Source organism: Fistularia commersonii, chromosome 11 (assembly GCF_037954325.1).
Source record: "Fistularia commersonii isolate RoL2024-O1a breed Wild chromosome 11, RoL_Fcom_v1.0, whole genome shotgun sequence".
In the NCBI taxonomy this organism is placed as follows: Eukaryota; Metazoa; Chordata; class Actinopteri; order Syngnathiformes; family Fistulariidae; genus Fistularia; species Fistularia commersonii.
Genome location: NC_141294.1, coordinates 17,433,501 through 17,453,980, shown reverse-complemented (window position 1 = coordinate 17,453,980; position 20,480 = coordinate 17,433,501). Strand labels below are relative to the sequence as shown.

The 20,480-nt window shown below is 49.3% G+C and overlaps 3 protein-coding genes across 3 annotated transcripts in view; 2 read left to right on the top strand and 1 right to left on the bottom strand.

Moving 5' to 3' along the window:
- Positions 1-670: 670 nt before the first annotated feature.
- Positions 671-3,673, top strand: rps27.2 (ribosomal protein S27, isoform 2). The gene is made up of 4 exons (XM_086155467.1): positions 671-736; positions 1,791-1,899; positions 2,162-2,272; positions 2,962-3,673. The coding sequence occupies exons 1-4, from the start codon at positions 731-733 to the stop codon at positions 2,988-2,990; spliced, it is 255 nt and encodes an 84-aa protein (XP_086011593.1). The 5' UTR covers positions 671-730; the 3' UTR covers positions 2,991-3,673.
- Positions 3,674-6,040: 2,367 nt separating this feature from the next.
- cdc42l (cell division cycle 42, like) lies at positions 6,041-9,774 on the top strand. The gene is made up of 6 exons (XM_086155511.1): positions 6,041-6,105; positions 6,951-7,055; positions 7,311-7,383; positions 7,483-7,592; positions 8,004-8,201; positions 9,060-9,774. The coding sequence occupies exons 2-6, from the start codon at positions 6,951-6,953 to the stop codon at positions 9,147-9,149; spliced, it is 576 nt and encodes a 191-aa protein (XP_086011637.1). The 5' UTR covers positions 6,041-6,105; the 3' UTR covers positions 9,150-9,774.
- Positions 9,775-10,078: 304 nt separating this feature from the next.
- Positions 10,079-20,480, bottom strand: part of wnt4b (wingless-type MMTV integration site family, member 4b) — a 12,518-nt gene continuing 2,116 nt past the window's right edge. The window contains exons 2-9 of the mRNA XM_086155510.1: positions 13,210-13,467; positions 12,887-13,040; positions 12,600-12,684; positions 12,386-12,517; positions 12,174-12,316; positions 11,935-12,075; positions 10,636-10,798; positions 10,079-10,557 (exon numbers count right to left, since the gene is read on the bottom strand). Of these exons, the coding sequence (XP_086011636.1) occupies positions 10,388-10,557; positions 10,636-10,798; positions 11,935-12,075; positions 12,174-12,316; positions 12,386-12,517; positions 12,600-12,684; positions 12,887-13,040; positions 13,210-13,467 (1,246 nt within the window). The 3' untranslated portion in view covers positions 10,079-10,387. The remainder of the gene's footprint in view (positions 10,558-10,635; positions 10,799-11,934; positions 12,076-12,173; positions 12,317-12,385; positions 12,518-12,599; positions 12,685-12,886; positions 13,041-13,209; positions 13,468-20,480) is intronic.

The following is a 20,480-nucleotide window of genomic DNA, read 5'->3' as shown; positions in this document are numbered from 1 at the left end:
AGGATGCAGAGCTAGAGGTTGCACAGATGAAGATGCTAAGGTTCTATTTGGGAGTGACCAGGATGGATAGGATCAGGAATGAGTCTATCAGAGGAACAGCACATGTTAGATGTTTTGGAGAGAAGGTCAGAGAAGTCAGACTGAGATGGCTGGGTCATGAACAGAGGAGGGATAGAGAATATATTGGTATACGGATGCTGGAGCTGGAGCTGCCAGGCAGGAGGTCTCGAGGAAGACCAAAGAGAAGATTTATTGATGTAGTGAGAGGATATGAAGGTAGTTGGCGTGAAGGAGAGGAAGATTCGGAGATTAGGGTTAGATGGAGAAGGTTGATTCACTGCGGCGGCCTCTGAAGGGAAAAGCAGAAAGGGACGGAAGTTTAATCTTTTTAAAGATGATCAGACATACATTGGACTCTATATTTCAGATACTTTTCTTTGTACTTTATTCATAAATGATAAGACTTGTTTAAAATAAGATCTTTGAGTTTACTCTTCTTAACATGTTTAAGAGGAGTTAATTATTTTGCTTTTCTTTTTTTCTTTTTTTGCTATAGTAAATTATTTTGCTTTTCTTTTTTATTGATTTCTCTCGTATGTTTTTTTTTTTTTTCATTTCCGGTTTGTGCTTTTATTTTGGCCCCGCCCCTCCAGCCAACTGTTTCCGGTGAGCCCCCTCTTCCGCCCGAGTAACTGTTTCCGGTCAGTGAGTCCCGAACCAGCTAGCAGACATGCCAGTAAGTACCGTCATCTCACCGTCCGCGGCCGAGAAATTTCACACATTCGGGCGGTTCTTTGCGGCGAAACATTCTCCTCGTGTGTTTTGTTTTTTTATTCACCGGGGTTTTGTTCAATGGCGCGTCGTTGCGGGGAAAAAAAAACGTAAAAATATGAAACCGTCGCAACATGGCGACGCACGTGCCATCAAGCAGGCGCATGTTGTCCGAGGAGACGTGATATCCCTCCGCCGACCGTTTCCAGCCGGATCACGACCCAGAGGCGTGCAAATCCATCCGCGTTATAGCATGAAAAATAGGCCTTTGTTTGTTTTTTTGCCCCAGTTCGCAAGTTGCAATGGCGGCGTTTCCGCTCCTGCCACGTTCGACTGAAATGAAGGGCACCAGTATGAAAACACCAAATAGCACACGCTTCACAGAAAACGTGCGTGTTTTAGGGTGTTTTTAAGTTTGAATAACTTAAAATTTCAGTGTTTTCCGAAATGCAATGAAATCCGCAAAGGACAGCGGGTGTGTTTTGTATGTCTAAGAGTTGATTATGGTGGAAATGTCCTTAATACGTTACTTCCTGATACCCCATGTTTTTTTTACTTCGCCAAAGTTTATCATGGCTCTTTCAAAAGCTTTTCTTTTGTCAGTCATACATCCAGTTTATTTTCCTTAACCCAGAGTTGGCAATGTTTTTTATTCTAAAAAATATGTCGTCACAGCAGGGACAACAACTGGAACTTGACCCTGAAAACATCTGTTTTACAGATTATAACCTAACTGGGGTTGTAAAGTTTATATCATATGACTTAATTCTGAATGTTCATTGAATCATAACATTTGTTAAGATAAGATAAATGTTATTGTTCCCATGACAGGGAAAGCCAAATATCACAGCAGCATTAAACTGTGCAAATAAATAATAGAATAATATGCAAAATAAACTTGGCACAAAATAAACCGTTGAATACAAACAAACAAAAACAACAAAATTGTTTTGTTTCTGCAACAATGGATATGAAATCATAAATGTGTAGTTGGTCTAAACTCTCCCCCTCCACCCTAGCTCGCCAAAGACCTGCTGCACCCGAGCCCCGAGGAGGAGAAGCGGCGCCACAAGAAGAAGCGTCTGGTCCAGAGCCCAAACTCCTACTTTATGGATGTCAAGTGTCCAGGTGGGTGGGCTCAAGCAACAGGAACAATCCGGGGTTCTCTGAACCCGAGCTCTTCCATAAACGCCTCCATGTGTTGCCCCCTCACTGCCTCCCAGTGTCGGAGGTGTCAAGCGGGGCGTACAGAAACGCAGCGGTCGCTCGCCAGGGGGTCACGCAGGCCACCGTGATGGCGAACGGTCACGGCAACACTAGCCCACCCTCCTTCTCAAGGACGGGGTGTCATTCTGAGTTGGTCTAACGCCTTCGTGTCTGTCTATTCCAGGCTGCTACAAGATCACCACAGTGTTCAGCCATGCCCAGACGGTGGTGCTGTGTGTCGGCTGCTCCACCGTCCTCTGCCAGCCCACGGGAGGGAAGGCCCGTCTCACCGAAGGTACCTGCCGTCGCCGTGTCGCTTAGCTTTGGTTAAGTTGCCGTCTGATTAGATGCCGACCGCCTCTGTGTTGCCCTCTCGCGCCCTCCCGTGGCGAGCGGGGTGTCTACCGAGGCGGACAGCCACCCTCCGGGATTTTTTCCCTCTACCTGAAACTCATCCGCCTGTGATCCGTTTCGACGGGAAGCCGGAGAACAGACGCCGCCGTGTGGGAAGCCAGTCTCTGGGCTTCAGACTGTTTTGAGGGAGTGACTGCTCTGTATGGAGTGCTGTTGCCATGCCAACATGACCCCCCTCCCCCTGAGCGTGCGGCTCAGTGCGCGTCGTGAGGTCAAGGTTTGGTTTATTCTCGGTCGTACCGAGTTCCTGGGGTGTGTGGTCATGGCAACAGAGCGCCGCCGCTACTATCGGCTCACCTCGTGTCGCTGTAACCTGGCGAGCAGAGGGGGCAGAGCCACTCACCTCAAAACAACCAGTAGGAGCTGGTTCTACTGGCGTACCGGCAATACAATGGCTAACGCCATCGCTCTGAGTGACAGGTCATGAACGAGCCAAAATAGAGTGGTCGATACCAACCACTAAATGGTATTTTTCTCCAAATAGGAAGTTACATAAAAGTCTGGAATCCAAGTAACTGTTAATGTATGTTCCTGTGTGTGTTTGTGTGTATCTGTCTGTGTGTGTGTCAGGTTGCTCCTTCAGGAGGAAGCAGCACTAGGCCAACACCGCCGGACGGCCCCCGACGCCACGGCGACAGGAATTAACGGTCTCGACGCATCTCAGGATGGCCCGGAGGAGGGCAGGACTGGCCTTTTTTGGGCGGGGGGGAGGTTGTTTCTTTTCAAAGGGAGAAGGGGTCACCCAGTTCTATCCTGAGGCGTCCAAAGACCGTGTGTCGTTCCACATGTGACTTTTGCTGCTATTCAGTCTTTGAGGCCATTGGGAGGAGGAAGGTGCGGGGGCTTGCTTTTTAAATTTGAATCCCCTTTTTTAATCTCCTGTACAATTTATGCAAATCTGGCCGGAGAATCATACCTCCGTTTCGACACCGATGGAAACCCGCGGAGTTTTAATGTCCCTGGGGGGGTTGTTTCGAAGGGGGGACGTCGTGAGTGCCTGCTCTTGGGAGCGTTTGGGCGAATTTTCACCCGCTCCCGTGTGAAACTCGACCTGCGAGCTCCACGGGAGGGAGTGTGTGTGAAGCCAGGGTCCGCCCGCAGAGGGAGGACCTGACGGCCCTGGAGGGAAGATCCGAGCGCCCACAAACATGCAGTAGGGAGGAGCCGTCGGCAGGGAGGAGCCTCCGCTTGGACCAAAACCACCCAAATATAAAGCTGCATGTCTTAATTTCCCAACCAGTGGGTTTGATAATTCAATAAAGTTGGTATGTCAATCACTTTACTGGAGTGTCCTGGTCACATGACCCTTAAATGTAAGCACACGTCTAGGGTGGTGGCCGCGTCAGATAAGACTTTGACCGTCAACCCGAAGGAAGTAGAGTTCGGTTTACGAGTAAATAATGAAACTTCTAAAGGCAATAAATCGGAGTAGAGTGATGATTCCGGAAGCAATGTTGTACTGACATTTGAAAGATTAATCTGAACATTTTCTCTTGAAAATAATGCAGATGTACCAATATTAATGATATTAACATTGAGGATAAGAAAAAGATTTGGAAATTAATTTACCTTCAGAATTAAAGAATAAATTGTCTTCTTCTAAATCCTCCCAAACTGAACATTTAAAATTAACTTGCAAGTAAAGGACTAAGAAGTGGTTAAACATTTTTATATCACTTTTTTATCAAAAAATGATTTGATTGAAGACATGGATGAATATTGTTTCGTTTCACTGACAATCCAAATAAAATCTGGGCGTGGCATTAGTAGACTTTGCATCAGGAACGGAAATGTCGAGTGAATACTTGTCACCAGAAAAGAAAGAAACATGGAGTATCTTTCCTCCCTCAGCGGAGGGAGGAGCTCGCAGGTATAGCAAGATAAAGAGGACAAAAGCAGAGCAGAAGGCAAAGTGATGGAAGCTGAGAAGGGAGGAGTTATGGAAGCTGAACAGCTTATAACAGGTAGAGGACTTGATGTGTTGTCTGGTTACATGTTGAACAAGGAAGTGCACGGGCAGATAGTAAGAAAGTGGGACACTGAGGAGAACAGGTAGGAGTACAAGGAGATGTAGTGCAAGGTAAAGATAGAAATAGCAAACTATCAGGATGGATAGGATCAGGAATGAGTCCATTTAGAGGGTCAGCACATGTTGGGGTTGGAGCTGCCAGGCAGGAGATCCAGAGAGAAGATGAATGGATGTAGTGACATGAAAAGGACGTGCAGATTGTTGGTGTGAGAGATCAGCGTGAGATGGAGGAGGTGGCTTTGCTTTGGCCCCTGAAAGGAGAAGCCGAAAGGAAGAGAAGAAGATGGTTTGAGCTTTAAAACATGGATTGATCTGAAAAATGTTTCATTTGAACCGTCCGAAACAAAAATGTGAACTATTACTGACACAGATACTAACAATTCATTGAAAAAAATGTCTCTAAATAGTTTAATCTCAAAACAAAAAAATGTTATTTGATTCCTGTATAATATAATTTGACATAAAATTAAAAGATTAAAATAAGGTGTTTCATTTCAGGATTTAAGATAATAAATGAGGAAAAACTGAGCAAAACCACAGATTTTTTTTGGGGGGGAAATTGTAAGAAATGTTTTAAATGTGAAAATAGTTCAAGAAAATGTCACAAAATTTGATCAGACTTTTTTATAATGATTAATAAATACATGTTAAATATGGAAAGCTTGCAAAGATTTTTTTCTTTTCTAAATAAGGTAAAATAAAAAAAATAATTACATATGCAGGCGATTCTATCAAAACCTTGCTCACTTGACAAGGAATTAAATATTATTCGCTTAGATTGAAGCCCGGAAGACATCATTTGACATTTTTCAAAAATGATATAATATGTACCCGAATTTGCCCCTATCAGGATAAATGAAATTATCTTATCTGTATCATATTAAATTTTCAACAAGCACCTTAAAAACCAGTAGGACCTATTATATAATATTAGAATTCAAACAAATCTGCAAAAAATTATGATAAGAAACTAAAATGACTGAAAAAAAATCTGTATTTTTGGAAATAAAAACACATGAGATTCCAGCAAATTCAGATAAATAGACAAATAATAATTAGTTAATGAGTGAATGATGGCAAAAAAAAACAGCTTGAAAGAAATTAGGAATTTTATGTATGAAAATAAATGACGAAAGGACAAAAAGCAGAACTAGAGGTCCCAGAGATGAAGATGTTATGGTTTTCTTTGGGAGTGACCAGGACGTTCTGAGAGTAGATATGAAGGTAGTTGGTATGACAGAGGAGGATATAGAGAATAAGGTTAGATGGAGAAGGTTGTATTCCTGTGGCGACCCCTAAATTGAAGAAGGTCAATAAGAAGATGAATAAAATATCAAATAAACAAACAAATCTTTAAAACCAACCATTAATAATAACAATAATAATAATAAGAAGAAGAACACATTTTATTTAAGGTGCCTTACTCGACACTAAAGTCCACCGTACAAACATGTCAAAGATTTGAAAGAAAACGAAAATAAAAACAAAAACCGCGTCAAGCAGCAACATCAGCGGAAATGAATGTTGTAGTTCCGCATTTCCGCCACTAGGCGGTACTATTTCCCCAATCTGATCCTCGGGCTACAGCCGGGAATGTGGCGCGTGCGGTCCGCGGCTGCGCGCAGAAGTAATTCGACCCTCAAACCCGGATGTAACCAACGCCTAACCTGTGTGAAGAAAAAAGGGTGAGTAGGGCTCCGAAAAAGTATTTAAAAAGGCGGATTGCGGGCAGTTACACACCCCTGGGAGCGTACGGGGGTCTCCCGACTTAAACCCGATCCGCCGGTGGCCCGAACTCCGCCGGGTTTGGGGGTTAAATCCTCGGAAAGTTGGAAAAAAAAGAAACTCCGGCGTTAAGGTGAAGGGACTGCTAGCATCCGTCCGGCTCGCGGAGCTCATTTCCGCTTTCGCTAGCTTCTTTTCACTTCTCACCCTTCAAAAAAAAGTTGTCATTTATTTAGAAAATATCCATTTTTAAAAGCAACGAACTCCTCTCTTCACCGTTTCTGTTTTAGACCAACTAACCACAACTAACGAGCAGCCGATTACCCCTCCCTCCTAGCTTCAACCTGATTTGTAGTTTTCAAGTTTCCTGTTGTAGTTTTTTGACCCCCAACACCTTTTTTTTTTCCACACGTTCATTTTATGAAGAAAAGTTAATTTTTAGCGGAAGTCTCGGTTCGTATCCGCTCGTCCTCGACTCTGACCTGGGACGTGATTTCTCCTCCTCCTCTTCCTCCTCCTCCCCCCTCTGACATGTTTGGTATGAAAGTATCCCGGGCGGAAGTGAAGCCTGGGTTCAATACTTGTGTTCACACAAGTAACAACAGGCCCCGCTTTGGTCTCACCAGGATCCACAAAATACCTTTTTCGGCTCTGGATCTGTCCATCCTGTTGGAGCGTGATCCCTTGATAGGATCAGAGGGGGAAGTCTTCTCAAAGGGTCCAGACAGATCCTTTGTCTTAAAGAAATGTATGGATCGCTCGTGATTGGCATGTATCTCACCCCCTGTGTGTGTGTGTGTTGCAGATGCAGACTATAAAATGTGTGGTGGTGGGAGATGGCGCCGTCGGGAAGACCTGCTTACTGATCTCCTACACGACCAACAAATTCCCGTCAGAATATGTTCCGACGGTAAGTGTGTGTGTTTGTTTATATGTGTGCGTGTGTCATCACGTCTGTTCAGTTCCTGCTGTTTCTTGCAGTTTGTTCAGAACCGCTTGTTAGCTAAGAGTACAAGGGGAACGGTTAGCTTGGAACATATCGCCAGGAACAGTTTATGGGGAACAATCCATGACGAACAGTTTGAGGGAACCACATGAACGGTCATGAACTGATGGTCGGCTCGGTGAAGATCCAGGATGTTGACGGTGTTTTGCTCTCCGCCAGGTTTTTGATAACTACGCAGTGACGGTGATGATCGGCGGGGAGCCCTACACCCTCGGCCTCTTCGACACTGCAGGTGAAACACACTCACACACACACACACACACATACAGAGTCCCCTCTCTGCCGTGAGTGTGTCTTTAACGGATGCTGATGTGTGGTGTGTGTGGTCCAGGCCAGGAGGACTATGACCGGCTGCGTCCCCTCAGTTACCCCCAGACCGACGTCTTCCTCGTCTGCTTCTCCGTCGTCTCGCCCTCCTCCTTCGAGAACGTCAAAGAAAAGGTCAGTCCGCGTCTCCGCCTTCAGCGCCGCCTGCCGACCAACCATCCGGAAGGTCTCGGCCGAGGAGAACGCCAGATTTAAACTTTAACATTCTCCTGCCTGCATTATTTTCATGTTGTCCTCTCTGGGTTCTCTCCATCTTCTTGTACCCGGGTTCTTTCCGTGCTCTCCCGAATTGTCGGCACGTGAACGAGAGGGCGAACGGTCGGATGTCTGTGATTGACAGCTGATCCGTCCGGGTTAAGCCCCGCCCCCGCGTCTCGGAGTCAAGGGGAATCCACGAATCCTGTCTTCCAACACTGGGGTTTCAAATGTCTGAAAGCAGCCGGCGCCTCCTGCTCGTGAGGCGTTCAGGTACCTTCCCGGCCCAAACATCATGCGTAACACGCCCCCCCTTCTCTGTGTGTGCAGTGGGTTCCAGAGATCTCCCACCACTGCCCCCGGACCCCCTTCCTGCTGGTGGGAACCCAGATGGACCTGCGGGAAGACGGGAACACCGTGGAGAAGCTGGCCAAGAACAAGCAGCGGCCGCTGTACCCCGAGAGCGGAGAGAAGCTGGCCCGCGAGCTCAAGGCCGTCAAATACGTGGAGTGCTCCGCCCTCACCCAGGTACCCGCCGCGATCATACTCCCGTCGGATTACACGCCGCGAAGAAACACTCTGCGGGTTGGTGTTGATTGTGAGCGTTGCGATTGTGCCCCTCGTTCTGTCCGCGGTGCGTTCAGGTGCCTCAGGAAACACGGCCTTCTCGCCGACTTCTCGTTTTTTTTGTGGGTTTTTTTACCGCCCGCGTTTCGTTCAGGTTAGTTTTTCCGGATCGGAAACAAGTTTCTCTGACACCCCGCGAACGCCGCGCAAAATACAAAAAAACACCAAATCAACAACGTCCGCGCTCCTCCGAGAAACCCCAAAGATACCTTGCAGACAGTTTGCGTGTAACAAGAGTGTAATAGGTTCGGAATAAGCGTGTCATAGGGTTGTAAAGAGTTTAATAGTGTCTTAGGATTGTATTAAAGGTGTAATAAGAATGTAACCAAGCTGCAGAAAGTGAAAGAGGTGTAATAGGAGTGTGATGGGTGTCATAGGAGTGCATTAAGGGTGAAATAAGATGGGGTATAAAAATGGGGTGGCATAGAAGTGTGATAGTGTAATTGGTGTATAAAAAGAGTGTCAAGAGTAATCAAGGTATAAAAATATGGGTGTAATAAGAGTGTAGCAGGGGTGCAATAAGTGTTATTAGAGTAATATGGGTGTAAAAAGAGTGTGATGTGATGTAATAAGAAACTATTAAGAGCGTAACAGGAGAGTAGGTGCTGGAATAAGACAATTAAACCTGGCGTAGTAAGAGTGTAATAGAGGTGTAATAAGAGTAACGCCCAGTAAGTCTTCATGGCTGAGCCCTTGCCATGTTCTGTCTGTGAGTGTGTGTGTTTGACGCCGTGTCCTGTGTGAACTGTGTCCGTCCAGCGGGGCCTGAAGAACGTCTTTGACGAGGCCATCCTCGCCGCCCTAGAGCCCCCGGAGACCAAATCCAAGAAGAGGTGCCTGCTGCTATAGGCGGCGTGATTGGCGATGGCCGCCGGCGGGGGAAAAAAAAAAAAGGGATCGAGAGGACGGAGGGCCCCCCCGGGGCGCCGGCCGGGACGTCCTCCTGGCGTTGGTGCCTTCAAACTCACTTTTGAACCAAACGGAGGGAGAGGGGCGCCCCGACATCCCGCTCTCTGAGGCCTTTAGAGATGAAAACCCAGGCGGGGCCGGCCCCCCCTGCCCCCCCCTCCTCCTCCTCCCCACACCCTCCTCTATTTTTATTTGAAATTAGTTTATACAAAGATCTCTCGACGGCTGCAGGAGGCAAGGACCAAAGCAAAGCCTCACCCTCTCCTCAGTTGTTTTTTTTTTTTTTTTTTTGTTTTGTTTTTATTTTTCCCCAAAAGGGGCGGCTTCACCATTACCAGGTACTTCCTGTTTTCTCCTCCTCCTCCTTCGTTCTGTCCAAGCGAGGGACGCACGAGGGAATCTCCGACACTCCTCCTCACGATTTTATCCTTCAGAGTTTATATTTTAGCCCTTTTCTCATGTACATTCTGACTTTTTCAGGGGTGGGGGGAAAAAAAAAAAACGCTTCTTCTTCTGCTTTTTCTTCTCCTCACTTTTTTTTTTTTTTTTTTTTGTTTGTTTTCTTCCTCTCCGGAAACCCCAAGGAGGGTTTCCTCCCCTCGCCGCTCGACGACCGGTGACCCGACGAGGCTGTAATATTTTTCAACCGGTCGAAGACGGTGAAATTTGCCAGTATACCCACGGGAGTATTTGTAATCATGGAATGTTTGTAATAAAAAAAAAAAAAAAAAAGGGTTGAAGAGACTTCATCTGGAGGCTCATGTGTTTTTCCAGTTCCTTCACACCTCCACGGTCCTGGACCTGGTTTTGGGTCCTGGTCTCTCCCGTCCGAACCGAAACCGCAAGGACAAAACTCACGCCCAGGCCAGTTTGTTTTTTTTTTTTTTTTTTTGCGGTGAAGGTACTGGGTTTTATTAGAGGAGCAGAGCGCTGGTGCGCGGAGAACACACCAGGCTAGAGCAAGGTCAGGAAGTTAGCGCCGTCACGCAGGAAGCGGCGCAGTCACAAAATAAATACGATGAGCGGGGCCCAGGCGAGCTGCGGAGACCGGGCCTGTTAGTTCTGGTTACAATCTGCCGTGGAAGCTTGAGTGTGTGTGTGTGTGTGCGTGCATGTGTGTGTGTGAGTTGAAGCCGAGCTGAGTTCCCACACCGCCGCCGCCGCCGCCGCCCTCCGGTTCAGACCCTGCAGGTGTGAATGGTGACGGTGTTCCTGCACTGCTGGCACCGCACCGAGCAACACCAGGAGAACTTGCAGGAGCACCGCTGCACCACCTCGGCCCGGCCCGCCCTGAAGCCCGGCCCGCAGCACACCAGCTCGCAGCCGTCCGGCGCCAGACGGGACGTCCCTTCAGGAGACGACAGTCGGTTAGCTTAGCCGTGGTGCGACCGACGGGGGTTGGCGGCGGCGGCGATGGCGGACTCACCGTTGCACCTGCGGCCGGCGGTGCCGGGGATGCCGTTGTCCGGGTCCAGGTGGCAGAAGTCCGGAGAGGGCGAAAGGTAAACCAGGTCTCTGGCGGCGGGGGGCTTCACATGGGGGTCCCGGGGCAGCAGGGCGGTTCTGGACCCCACCCGAGTCAGACGGACCTGTGGCAGACCGTCATGATGAGCAATGTTGTCATGGTAACAGAGAAGAATCGCGAGGGGCTTGAAACCGATGCCGCTTGAATGTTACCTATTGGTTTACGCTCACTTCGTGTAAACAGGAAGTAAAGTTTAGGAACAGGAAGTGAAGGTTGCAAACAGGAAGTAAAGGTGAAAATGAGGGCAATCGCTGGAGACAAATAGGAAATCATTAAAAGACAAGTGATGGACCCCGGTGCAGTTGGCCAGACCATAATGATAGAGCAATGTCGCCATGGTAACAGAAGAGAATATTTTTCAGGTAGAGGGTCTCGAAATGGGAATTTGAACGTTACTTACTGGTGATACACTGTGTGTGTAAACAGGAAGGGAATTTTGGCAACAGGAAGTGAGGTTTGCAAACATAAAGTAAAGGTTAAAATGAGGGCAATCTTTGGAGACTAAAAATACAATGACAAAAATTACGGACCTGGGTGCGGTAGGCCAGACCATAATGATAGGGCAATGTCGCCATGGTAACAGTGAAGACGACATGCATATTAGTAATAAAGAGGTTCTTGGATGGTCATGTGAATGTTATTTCACGGTTGTACACGGGAAGGAAGCTGTGTAAACAGGAAGTCAAATGTGTAGACAGGAAGTGAAGGTCATACGGAGGATAACGTCGCAGACTGATATGGAATCCGTAAAAGACTGAAATATCGAACCTGGCCGGGGGAGGCTAGACCATAATGATAGGGCAATGTCACCATGGTAACAGAAGTAACAAGAGTAGTAAGAAAGAAACACTGTGTGTGTATGTGTAAACAGGAAGTGAAGTTTGTCAAACAGGAAGTGAAGTTTAAAATAGGACAGTCATTGCAGATTAATAGGAAATCATCAAAAGCAGAAAGCATCAGACCGGGGGGGAGGCCAGACCATAATGACAGTGCAGTATCGCCATGGTTACTGAGAAGAATCATGAGTATCAGTAGATATGGAGAGTTTCTCGAGCGGCGATTTGAAAGTTATCACATGGTTGTACAGGTATGTGTTTGTAAACAGGAAGTGACCTGTGTAAACAGGAAGTAAAGGTATAATGAGGATCTTTGCACGTGCGTCCGCTCGTGTGTGTGTGTGTGTGTGTGTGTGTGTGAGACCTCGGTGGCACCGTCGAAGCGTTCCTTCAGCACCATCCCAACGCGCCTGAACGGCGGCATGACCTTCCAGCAGGTCCTGAGCTCGCAAGAGCCCGAGACGCCGTGGCACTTGCACTCCACCTGCATGTTGTGGAGGATGGCCTGCGGGCAGAGGACACGACGGCCGTTACGCACATGCACACACACTCACACACACACACAAACACACTCAAAAACGGCTGCATTCGGGCCACCCCCACCTTCCTCCCCGCCTCGTTGTTGTGGAGGTTCATGAGCGGCCGTCCCGCCGACAGGCCCCTCGCCCGCTCCGATTCGTCCACGAAGGTCTGCGAGAAGGCCACGCCGTAGGAGAGGTTGTCGCTGCAGCCGGACCACTGGAACCCTGAGATGGAAGAGAGTCAGTGACCACTGGCGGCGCCGGCAACGGCAGCAACGCAGGACCGGGACTCACCCTCAGGACTGACCCCTCTGACCTTGCGGTCGCAGCCGCACCTCTCCAGCTCCCCCCGGGTGCAGGCGCGGGTCACCGCGACCGCCACCGCCGCCGACGACAGAGCGTGGACGAAGGCCGCCTCACGAGTCCCTGGACGGTGAGAGAAATCACATGACGCCAGGATGGAGCGGGTGGATGTTTAGCGACGGCGGCGGCGGCGGCGGGGCGTCACCTTGATTCATGACTCTGCCGAAGACGTTGATCCCGCGAGGGGCGGTGGAACAGTTCCAGCGGCGATTCCTGAACTGGTGCTGGCACTGACGGGAGGAAACAGGAAGTGGCGGCGTCTAACCGACAAGTATTTGACCCCAACCCGCCCATCGCCATCGCTGAGATCATATTGGTTATATCCGTTCCTATTCAATTTCATTTCAGTCTTACAGAGGTAACTTGCAAAACAAGAACTGAAATCCAAACGCCCCTTCAAAATAAAACTCGTGAATGACTTCGGCGACCCACCTCCTCGATGACCATCTCGGCGGCCTTGCGCACGGACTCCATCACCTCCCCCCGCGCCCTGCACACCCCCACCTGCCCCGGGGTCAGCCCCCTCAGCCGGGCGCACGGGGCGGTGCCGGACACGGGCCTGGAGCGAGGAAGCCTCGCCAGCGAGCTGCCAGGCGGGGAAAACGAGAGTCACTTCCTGTCCCGGCGCGGAACGGGTTAAGTCGGGAGCGAAAATGAGGAAGGCGGATGTTTAAGGAGTTTCGGGGCAGGGCGGGGAGGGGGGGGGGGAAAGGTCAGCGGGACGGAGACAAAGACGAGGCGACAAACAAACTTACAGCCAGTTGGTTGCCGTGGAGGGCTGGGTTGCCCATAGCAACAGGAGGAGGAGCGGTGCGGTGAGACTGACAGTGGAGGCAGTTGGCATCAGACTGTCTTGTTCCGCTTTTTTTTTCCGGGCCGGGTCGTCGGGCTGTCCGTCCGCGATGCAGCTTATCAGGCTGCAACCCCCGCTCTTCCTCCTCCTCCTCCTCCTCCTCCTCTCGGTCCTGTTTTCTATACCTCCGCTGCAGACCCCGGGGTCGCCGCCCTCATATCTGTGGACAGGAAGCAAAGAGACGTCTTCGTTTACGCCACATTACGTCCCCCAAACACCCAATCACGCGACCTTCCGCATCTAAATACCCGCGCTTCTCCGAGCGAGGGGTCAAAGGTCGACACCGGTCGGTGGCATCGGTGGCCGATTGAATACCTCACCAGTCGACCGGATTTTTATTCCCAAATTCCAATCCGGGGGGGGGGGGGGGGGGGGGGGGGATTGGAAGCGTCTCCCGTTCCCTCTCCTCGCCGCCGCCCGTCACGCCGAACCCATCCTCCGGAGGCGAGAACAAGCGTCCGACGTGTCGGGACAGAGACGCGTAGCGCCGCCGCGTCACGTCAGTTCCATCGTGGGAAGACGGGAGCGTCTGTCCGTCGCGGGTGGAGCCAGAGTGAGAGGAACACTGAGCGTCCGAGAGCCGGGGGTTCTTATGAAGGAGGAGGTTGGAGGAGGAGGGGGGCGCAGGGGCTGTGGGAGGGGTAAATACTGTCCTTCACAGGTGAACACACTGTAAAATGCGAGGAGTTAAAGTTGACCGAACGGAGAGTAAATACGGAGAGTCGGCCCGCGGAGGAAGTGGGACGTTTTCTGATTTATTCTTCCAGACCTGGAGGACCCTAATCAATGAGTCTGTAATGTAGAAATAAAAACAGTGAGGTTGTATTCGGGACGCATCCGGATCTGGATTGCGTTTTTCATCGTATTCGGACCGCATTTGGATCAGACTCCAGATTGGGTTCAAAATCCGGATCATGTTTACCTCATGTGTGATCACATTCCGGATCACATCCGGATCATATTACGGTTGACATCCGGATGACATCTGGATCGTGTTCGGGTCACACTCGGATCATATCCTATCCGGGTCACGTCTGGATCGCATCGGGTGGTGTTCAGATCCCATCTGGATCGTATCCAGATCTGATTCTGGATCACATCCAAACCTATTCCCTCTTGTCAAAACAACACAAACTTCTACCGTGTATTTCGAATTCTCGATTTTCCAGTCCTTGTGCTGACGTTATCGCCCGACTGTGGAACTAGTTTGCCAAAAAGGCTGCTCGGTGAGTGTTTTCCAGAGCCGCCTCGTGCGCGGGAAGTCACGTGATCAGCCCTCCCCCTCCCACGGATCGAAGGTATCGATCGGCGTTTGACCGGGAAGCCGTGGATGGCGACGGGTCCCGGCTCTCCTGTAGCCTCGTCCTCGCCGATGTGAGAAAGCCTCTTACCTAATGTTTAATTTTCCCAAACTTTGTTGCTCATTTTACGAGTACCCCCACCACCGACCCCCCTCCACCCCCACCCCTTGCTCTCAGTCTCCCCCACTGCATTTACACTACCCCCCCCCCCCCCACCCTCCTGCCTCCCCGCCCCCTCCCCACATTGTCTTAGAAGAAGGGGTGACATTTAGACAAGGGGGAGAAAACACACTGCCGACAAATATTGGAACGGAGGCAAATAAATCACCATGTAGGAGGGGAAGGAGGCGGCGAGGCCAAGTGGATGGTGGGAGGAAGGGGGGGGGGGGTTTAGGGGGCACCCGGGTCGGACCCTGGCGTTCGAAGGAGGAGTTTGGATCAGGGATTGGAACCTGAGCTTGAAGGAAAGGTGTTTGGACGGAACCTTGGTTCAAGCACCGGGATGTCGGCCCTCCGAGTTCCCGTCGGGGCAACAACCAGAAAAAGACCCGCAAGAAGAAACCGTACCGATGGGAAGTACAAGTCGGGATATCTGCAAAAGTACCTGAAGAGTTACAAGAGTACACTGAAACTGTATTCCTCCATTTCCTTACTTTGTATCTTTACATGTGTATTGATGATAAAGTTGAACGTAATCTCAAATCGGCAAATGTACCCTGAAAATATAAAACGGTACAATAAAAATTTGGAAACATCCATGGAAATGTGCCTAAAAAGTTACCAAAGTGTCCTGAAAATCTGCAAAAGTAAATGAAAATCTTTACAAGTACCCCAACAGTACCTGAAAATCAGGGAACATCCATGGAAATCTGAAAAAATACCTGAAATTTTACTAAAGTGCCCTGAAAATCTGCAAAAGTAACCCAAAAATATATAGCGGTACCCCAAAACTCTAGAACATGACAATAAAAGGAAATATACATGAAAATCTGCAAAAGTACATGAAAATCTATGAAGGTGCCAAAAAATATATAATAGTACCTGAAAATCAGGTACCATCAATTCTGGGAATTTTCCATGTAATTCTGTAAAGATACCTGAAAAGTACCCTGAAAATATATAAAATCTTGGAAAATCCAATGAAATCTGAAAGTACACCAGAGAATTTACCAAAGGACCCTGCAAATCTGCAAAAGTACCCCAAAAATCTATAACATTACAATAAAAGTTTGGAAAAACCCATGGAAAGTTTCTGAAAAGTTACAAAAGTGCCCTGAAAATCTGCAAAAGTACATGAAAATCTATGAAGGCACCTAAAAAAATATAATAGTACCTGAAAATCTGTAACAGTACCATAAAATCTGGAAAGACATATACTTTGTATTGCACCCATTATAAATACATATTATATATACATATATATATATATATATATATGTATTATATACAGTAAACAAAAAAAACAAAAACTGAAATGTTCGCGAACCAAATCAATCCATGTAAATGCCATCAATCCGTTCTCCAGCACCAAAAAACATACCACACTCTTTTGAAACCTTTTTATGGATTCATTTGTAGAAAGTAAAAACAGAAAAAAATTAAAGATAACCTTAGTTATTGCTGCGTTTCTGCTGTTCTTTCTCTTCTCGCCAACAATTGTACTCAGCAAAAATAAAACCTTCTCGCATATGAGATAATGCTATTTCCAGCTAGCTTTCATTAATTCATCCAAACTAACAATCACTTTTCTACTTCTCCTAAGATTGGAGATCTTTTCTTCGATAACATAGTCGCCCCTTCAGCCGCATCGGCCGTCTTTAGCACATCTTTGTTTTTCAGGATCGCACAGGTGATTGACTTGGACGCGTCGTTGTGTTTTTGCTAACACGGCTCTCACGTTTAGCTATTATTTCCTTCTTCAGACCGACTTAACTTGTTCCTCATACGCCTAGCACTAGCACTTTTGGGGGCTATGATGCTAGCTTCCTGAAAAAAAAAAAAGCACAAAACTGTGTTACAACAGGAGGACACAACGATGAATAATGTAAACAACATGGAGCGGCGCTACGCTACAGAGCTACAATGCTACAATGCTACATCATGTAAAACCGGTTTGTTTGTTTGCGTGTTCACAGCCCGATTCAAAATTCGATTGAAAACTGATTTGTCGGTGATTTTTTGCGGCAGTTAGCTCAAGTTCGACTGTATATATATTGGAATTATATTAGCACTACTTGTGCTAGCAGTTATTAGCATTAGTGAGGACGCCATGTTATTTTCTCAAAGGAAGCTATCGTTATGCAGACGTTCACTTCCTGTTCACGCCAAGAGGAAGCCGTCAGAGATTCAGAGCAAACCGAGTCTCATCCCTCGTAGGGGGCGGGGAAGGTATCGATTATCGATTGGATCGTTTGCTGTCAGTGGATTGGTTGGTTTTTCCCATTTGAACGGAATGGTAGATTCTGATTGGACGCTTGGGAGGAAGGTCAGCTTGGCGGCGGTGTTGGCGGCGTGGATTTACACCCGCCGGGCCCCAGAGGGTCGTGGAAGTGGAAACCCCTCGGAGACCGACTTGTTTACCGCCGCTTTGTCGAGCCGTCCCGTCCCCGTCCGGGGACCCGCCTGAACCCCATGACACCCGGGGCCTGAGTAAATGGTCGGCCATCGTATCTCACACACACACACACACACACACACACACACACACACTGTCTCCATCTTAAAAGACAGGTTCCTTGAGTCCCCCCCTCTTTGTGTCCCCTGTTTCTCCAAGTGACGTCTTCCGCTGTTTCCCGCGGCAACACCATGGTGACGGGCGGCCCGCTGTCACGTCCGGCGCCTCTGTTACGCTCATCCCTTCACCCCTCTCTCGTAAATAACTTGTCCTTTTTTTTTACTTCTTCTTCTTCTTCCTCTTCTTCGTCTTCCTCTTCTTCTTCTTCATCTTCACCCCCGCCCTTCCAACCATTTGTGGACATTGTATCGGGGATCCCGACCGGCCTGGAAGCCGGACCCGTTAAAACGTCGGCGTGACGGGATATTTATGCATGTACACATCCGTATATCCATATGCGTGTACTTGTGTGTTTTACTGCAATACCTGTACAACCAAGTACCTCATTGTGTCGGGAAAACGGAAGATTTTCGCCGATTTCACGGTAAAAAACACCTGGAGAGGTCGTGTCCTGAGGCGAGGACCTTTCATGGAGAAGAGGTGACGGGGAGCCAATCGGAAGGAAGGCTGAGGCGGGAGGCGGGGCTTAAGCACGCAGGCCGGCTGTCAATCATCCAGCTTCTCATTCACACCTACGAGAGTCTTCAGTGGACCTGCTGAGGGTTTCTGGACTGTGGGAGGAAGATGGAGAACTTGCAGAAAGAACACGAGTGGGAGAAGATGGACAGAAGAAGACAAGGGGACCCAGGCAGGAACCAGGAGAGCGTGGAGAACCCAGGCAGGAGAACCATGCCATCCCTCTGGAGGTTGCCTGACCTCTGACCCTCTGCGTGAAACGGTTTGAAACCCGCCAAAATAAAACAGGAAGAAACCCGAACGCAACCCCGTGAATCATCAGGGGTGGAAGCGAGGGGAGACCCTCTGGCGCCCACTAGTGGCGGGAAGTTCTCTGCACCATCAGGCGCATCGCTGACCTCCTTTGGATATTGAACTTCCCGACCTCCAGCACCAGCGGCGCCGCAGCGCCTCCTCCATCCCCCCCCCCAAGGTCATTAACCAACAGAAACCTGACCTCCTCCTCCACCTCCACCCTCTTCTCCACCCCCCCTCCGCTCTGCACGTCTCCCGGCTCATACCTGCGCGAGGTTGCAATAATCATATCAGGCGGCGGCCGCGCACGCGGGCTGCTGCCGCTGCCAACAAAGAGCTCGACGCGCCGCCGTGCACGCCGGTGCATATTATGGGATGGCGGGGCCGTGTTGTTAGGCAGGGAAGTGGGGAGGGGAGGGGGGGGAGGGCGGTGGCGGGAGTGGGCGGTGTGCACATGGGAGGGGGTGGAGGGGTTGGGGGGTTGCAGTGCGTGAGGCTGAAAACATACCATATGGGATAGAGGGACCAGGAGATGGTGACGCTGGATTGCACGTGAGCACACGTGCACGTGCATACACGCAACCCCCCCCCCCCCCCCCCTTGTGTCTGTGTGTGTGTGTGTGTGTGTGCACGCGGGGCACTGAAGCGAAGGTAACAGACAAGCGGCCAGGCGTCGGCGTTTGTTGCTATGCGATCCGCATCTACTGTACTGGGGGGGCAAACGCCCGCCATCACCCTGGTGTGTGTGTGTGTGTGTGTGTGTGTGTGTGTGTGTGTGTTGGGGGGGGGCATGGTGGACGCCATTTTACATGTGGGAAAAAAAAAATAAAGGATGGCGTTTGAAGTGCAAACATCAGAGGCCTCCCGGGAGGTGGGGGGTGATTGATGGACGCACCGAACGGGGGTCGTTTTGGGGGGTCACTTCCTCCCAGCGTCACTGTGGTTGCCGTGGTAATGACACCATCGCGTCCAATGAACAGCTGCACATGCAGCCCCCACTGCCCCACACTTCGGCCCCGGGGGGGGCCACTAGTTTGATACATGGAGCCCCAGAGGGCCCTGGCTGGCAATGGCCGCCGATAGGCTACGGGTCACGAGGGGTTAAAAGCCGATCGATCGTGAAGCTCTGGAGGATTTTTGAAGGGGATGAAACCAGAACCGGGAAACCAGAATCGACACCGCCTTCAGCTGACGCCGATCAATCAGCCTGAATTCAGGCGGCGGAGGGTTAAAATTCATTGATTAGGTGGATATCTACTTTTTGTCTAATATGATAAGATACAGGGGTTAGCGGGGGTTAGCGCCTGCGGCTAGCAGCAAGAAGGTTGCCGGTTGGATTCTCACCGGAGGGCCGTTCTGCGTGTGGTCTTCATGTTCTCCACGTGTCTGCTTAGGGTTTCTCCAGGTTCCTCCCACAGTTCAAACACATGAAGGAGATTCGCCGGAGACCAAGATTTGTCGATGATGAGACGAACCTTGTATGTCTCGATATGATTGAGAAGATTGGATGTCTCCGTTTGTGACCCTCTGATTGATCCAGGGTGAACCCCGCCTTTTGCCCAAAACGTTCTTGCTTCCAGAGAACTTTCTTTCAGTAGACCCCTCCTTCAGTGGATCCTTCCTTCAGTAGAACCCACCCTTCAGTAGGCCCAAACTCCAGTAGACCCTTTCTTTCGAAGACTTTTGCTTCAGTAGACCCTTCCTGTTGAAGACTTTTCCTTCAGGAGGCCCCAACCTTCAGTAGGCCCAAACTTCAGTTGACCCTTTCTTATAAGACTTTTCCTTAAGTAGACCCTTCCTTTAGAAGGTCCTCCCTTCAGTAAACAGACCCTTCCTTCAGTCAACCCTTCCTCCAGGAGACCCTTCCATCAGTAGCCTCTGCTTCCAATAGAACCCTCCATTAGTGGACCCTTCTTGAAGTGAACCCGGCGAAAGACAAAGTCGTCCTCTGCAGAGGGCGTCCAGGTTAGATTCATCTCTTTGTCGGCAGGATTGGGAAAACCAAGGTGCTGGATTTAAAATGCATTTGAGAGAAACCAGAGCGGAGCAGAACCTTCTAGGTCATCCTTGTCAGATGTCACTATAATAAACCTAAAAGGTATTCCACGGTAATTTCCACAAAGCCTTCTGGCTTTAAAAAAAGAAAAAAAAAAAAAAGAGGGTCACGCCGTAAGATGAGATTGTTTTAGATTTTTATTAATTTTCTTTGTGTTTTTTTGTTCTGTTGGCTGGGCAGAGTGAGAGCGGTATCTCCGCCCAGCGCTAAACAGGACTCGCCAGCAGGCGAGAGTGCAAGTTGTAGCGGCAAAACATGGTTCCGCTAAACAC

Bases quoted from the DNA above. Each gene is read 5' to 3' on its own strand.
- cdc42l (XM_086155511.1), top strand. From the start codon at position 6,951: ATGCAGACTATAAAATGTGTGGTGGTGGGAGATGGCGCCGTCGGGAAG. The intron at 7,056-7,310 runs GTAAGTGTGTGT...GCTCTCCGCCAG, and splicing joins CGTCAGAATATGTTCCGACG to GTTTTTGATAACTACGCAGT. The intron at 7,384-7,482 runs GTGAAACACACT...TGTGTGGTCCAG, and splicing joins CGGCCTCTTCGACACTGCAG to GCCAGGAGGACTATGACCGG.
- rps27.2 (XM_086155467.1), top strand. The intron at 1,900-2,161 runs GTGGGTGGGCTC...TGTCTATTCCAG, and splicing joins TATGGATGTCAAGTGTCCAG to GCTGCTACAAGATCACCACA. The intron at 2,273-2,961 runs GTACCTGCCGTC...TGTGTGTGTCAG, and splicing joins GAAGGCCCGTCTCACCGAAG to GTTGCTCCTTCAGGAGGAAG.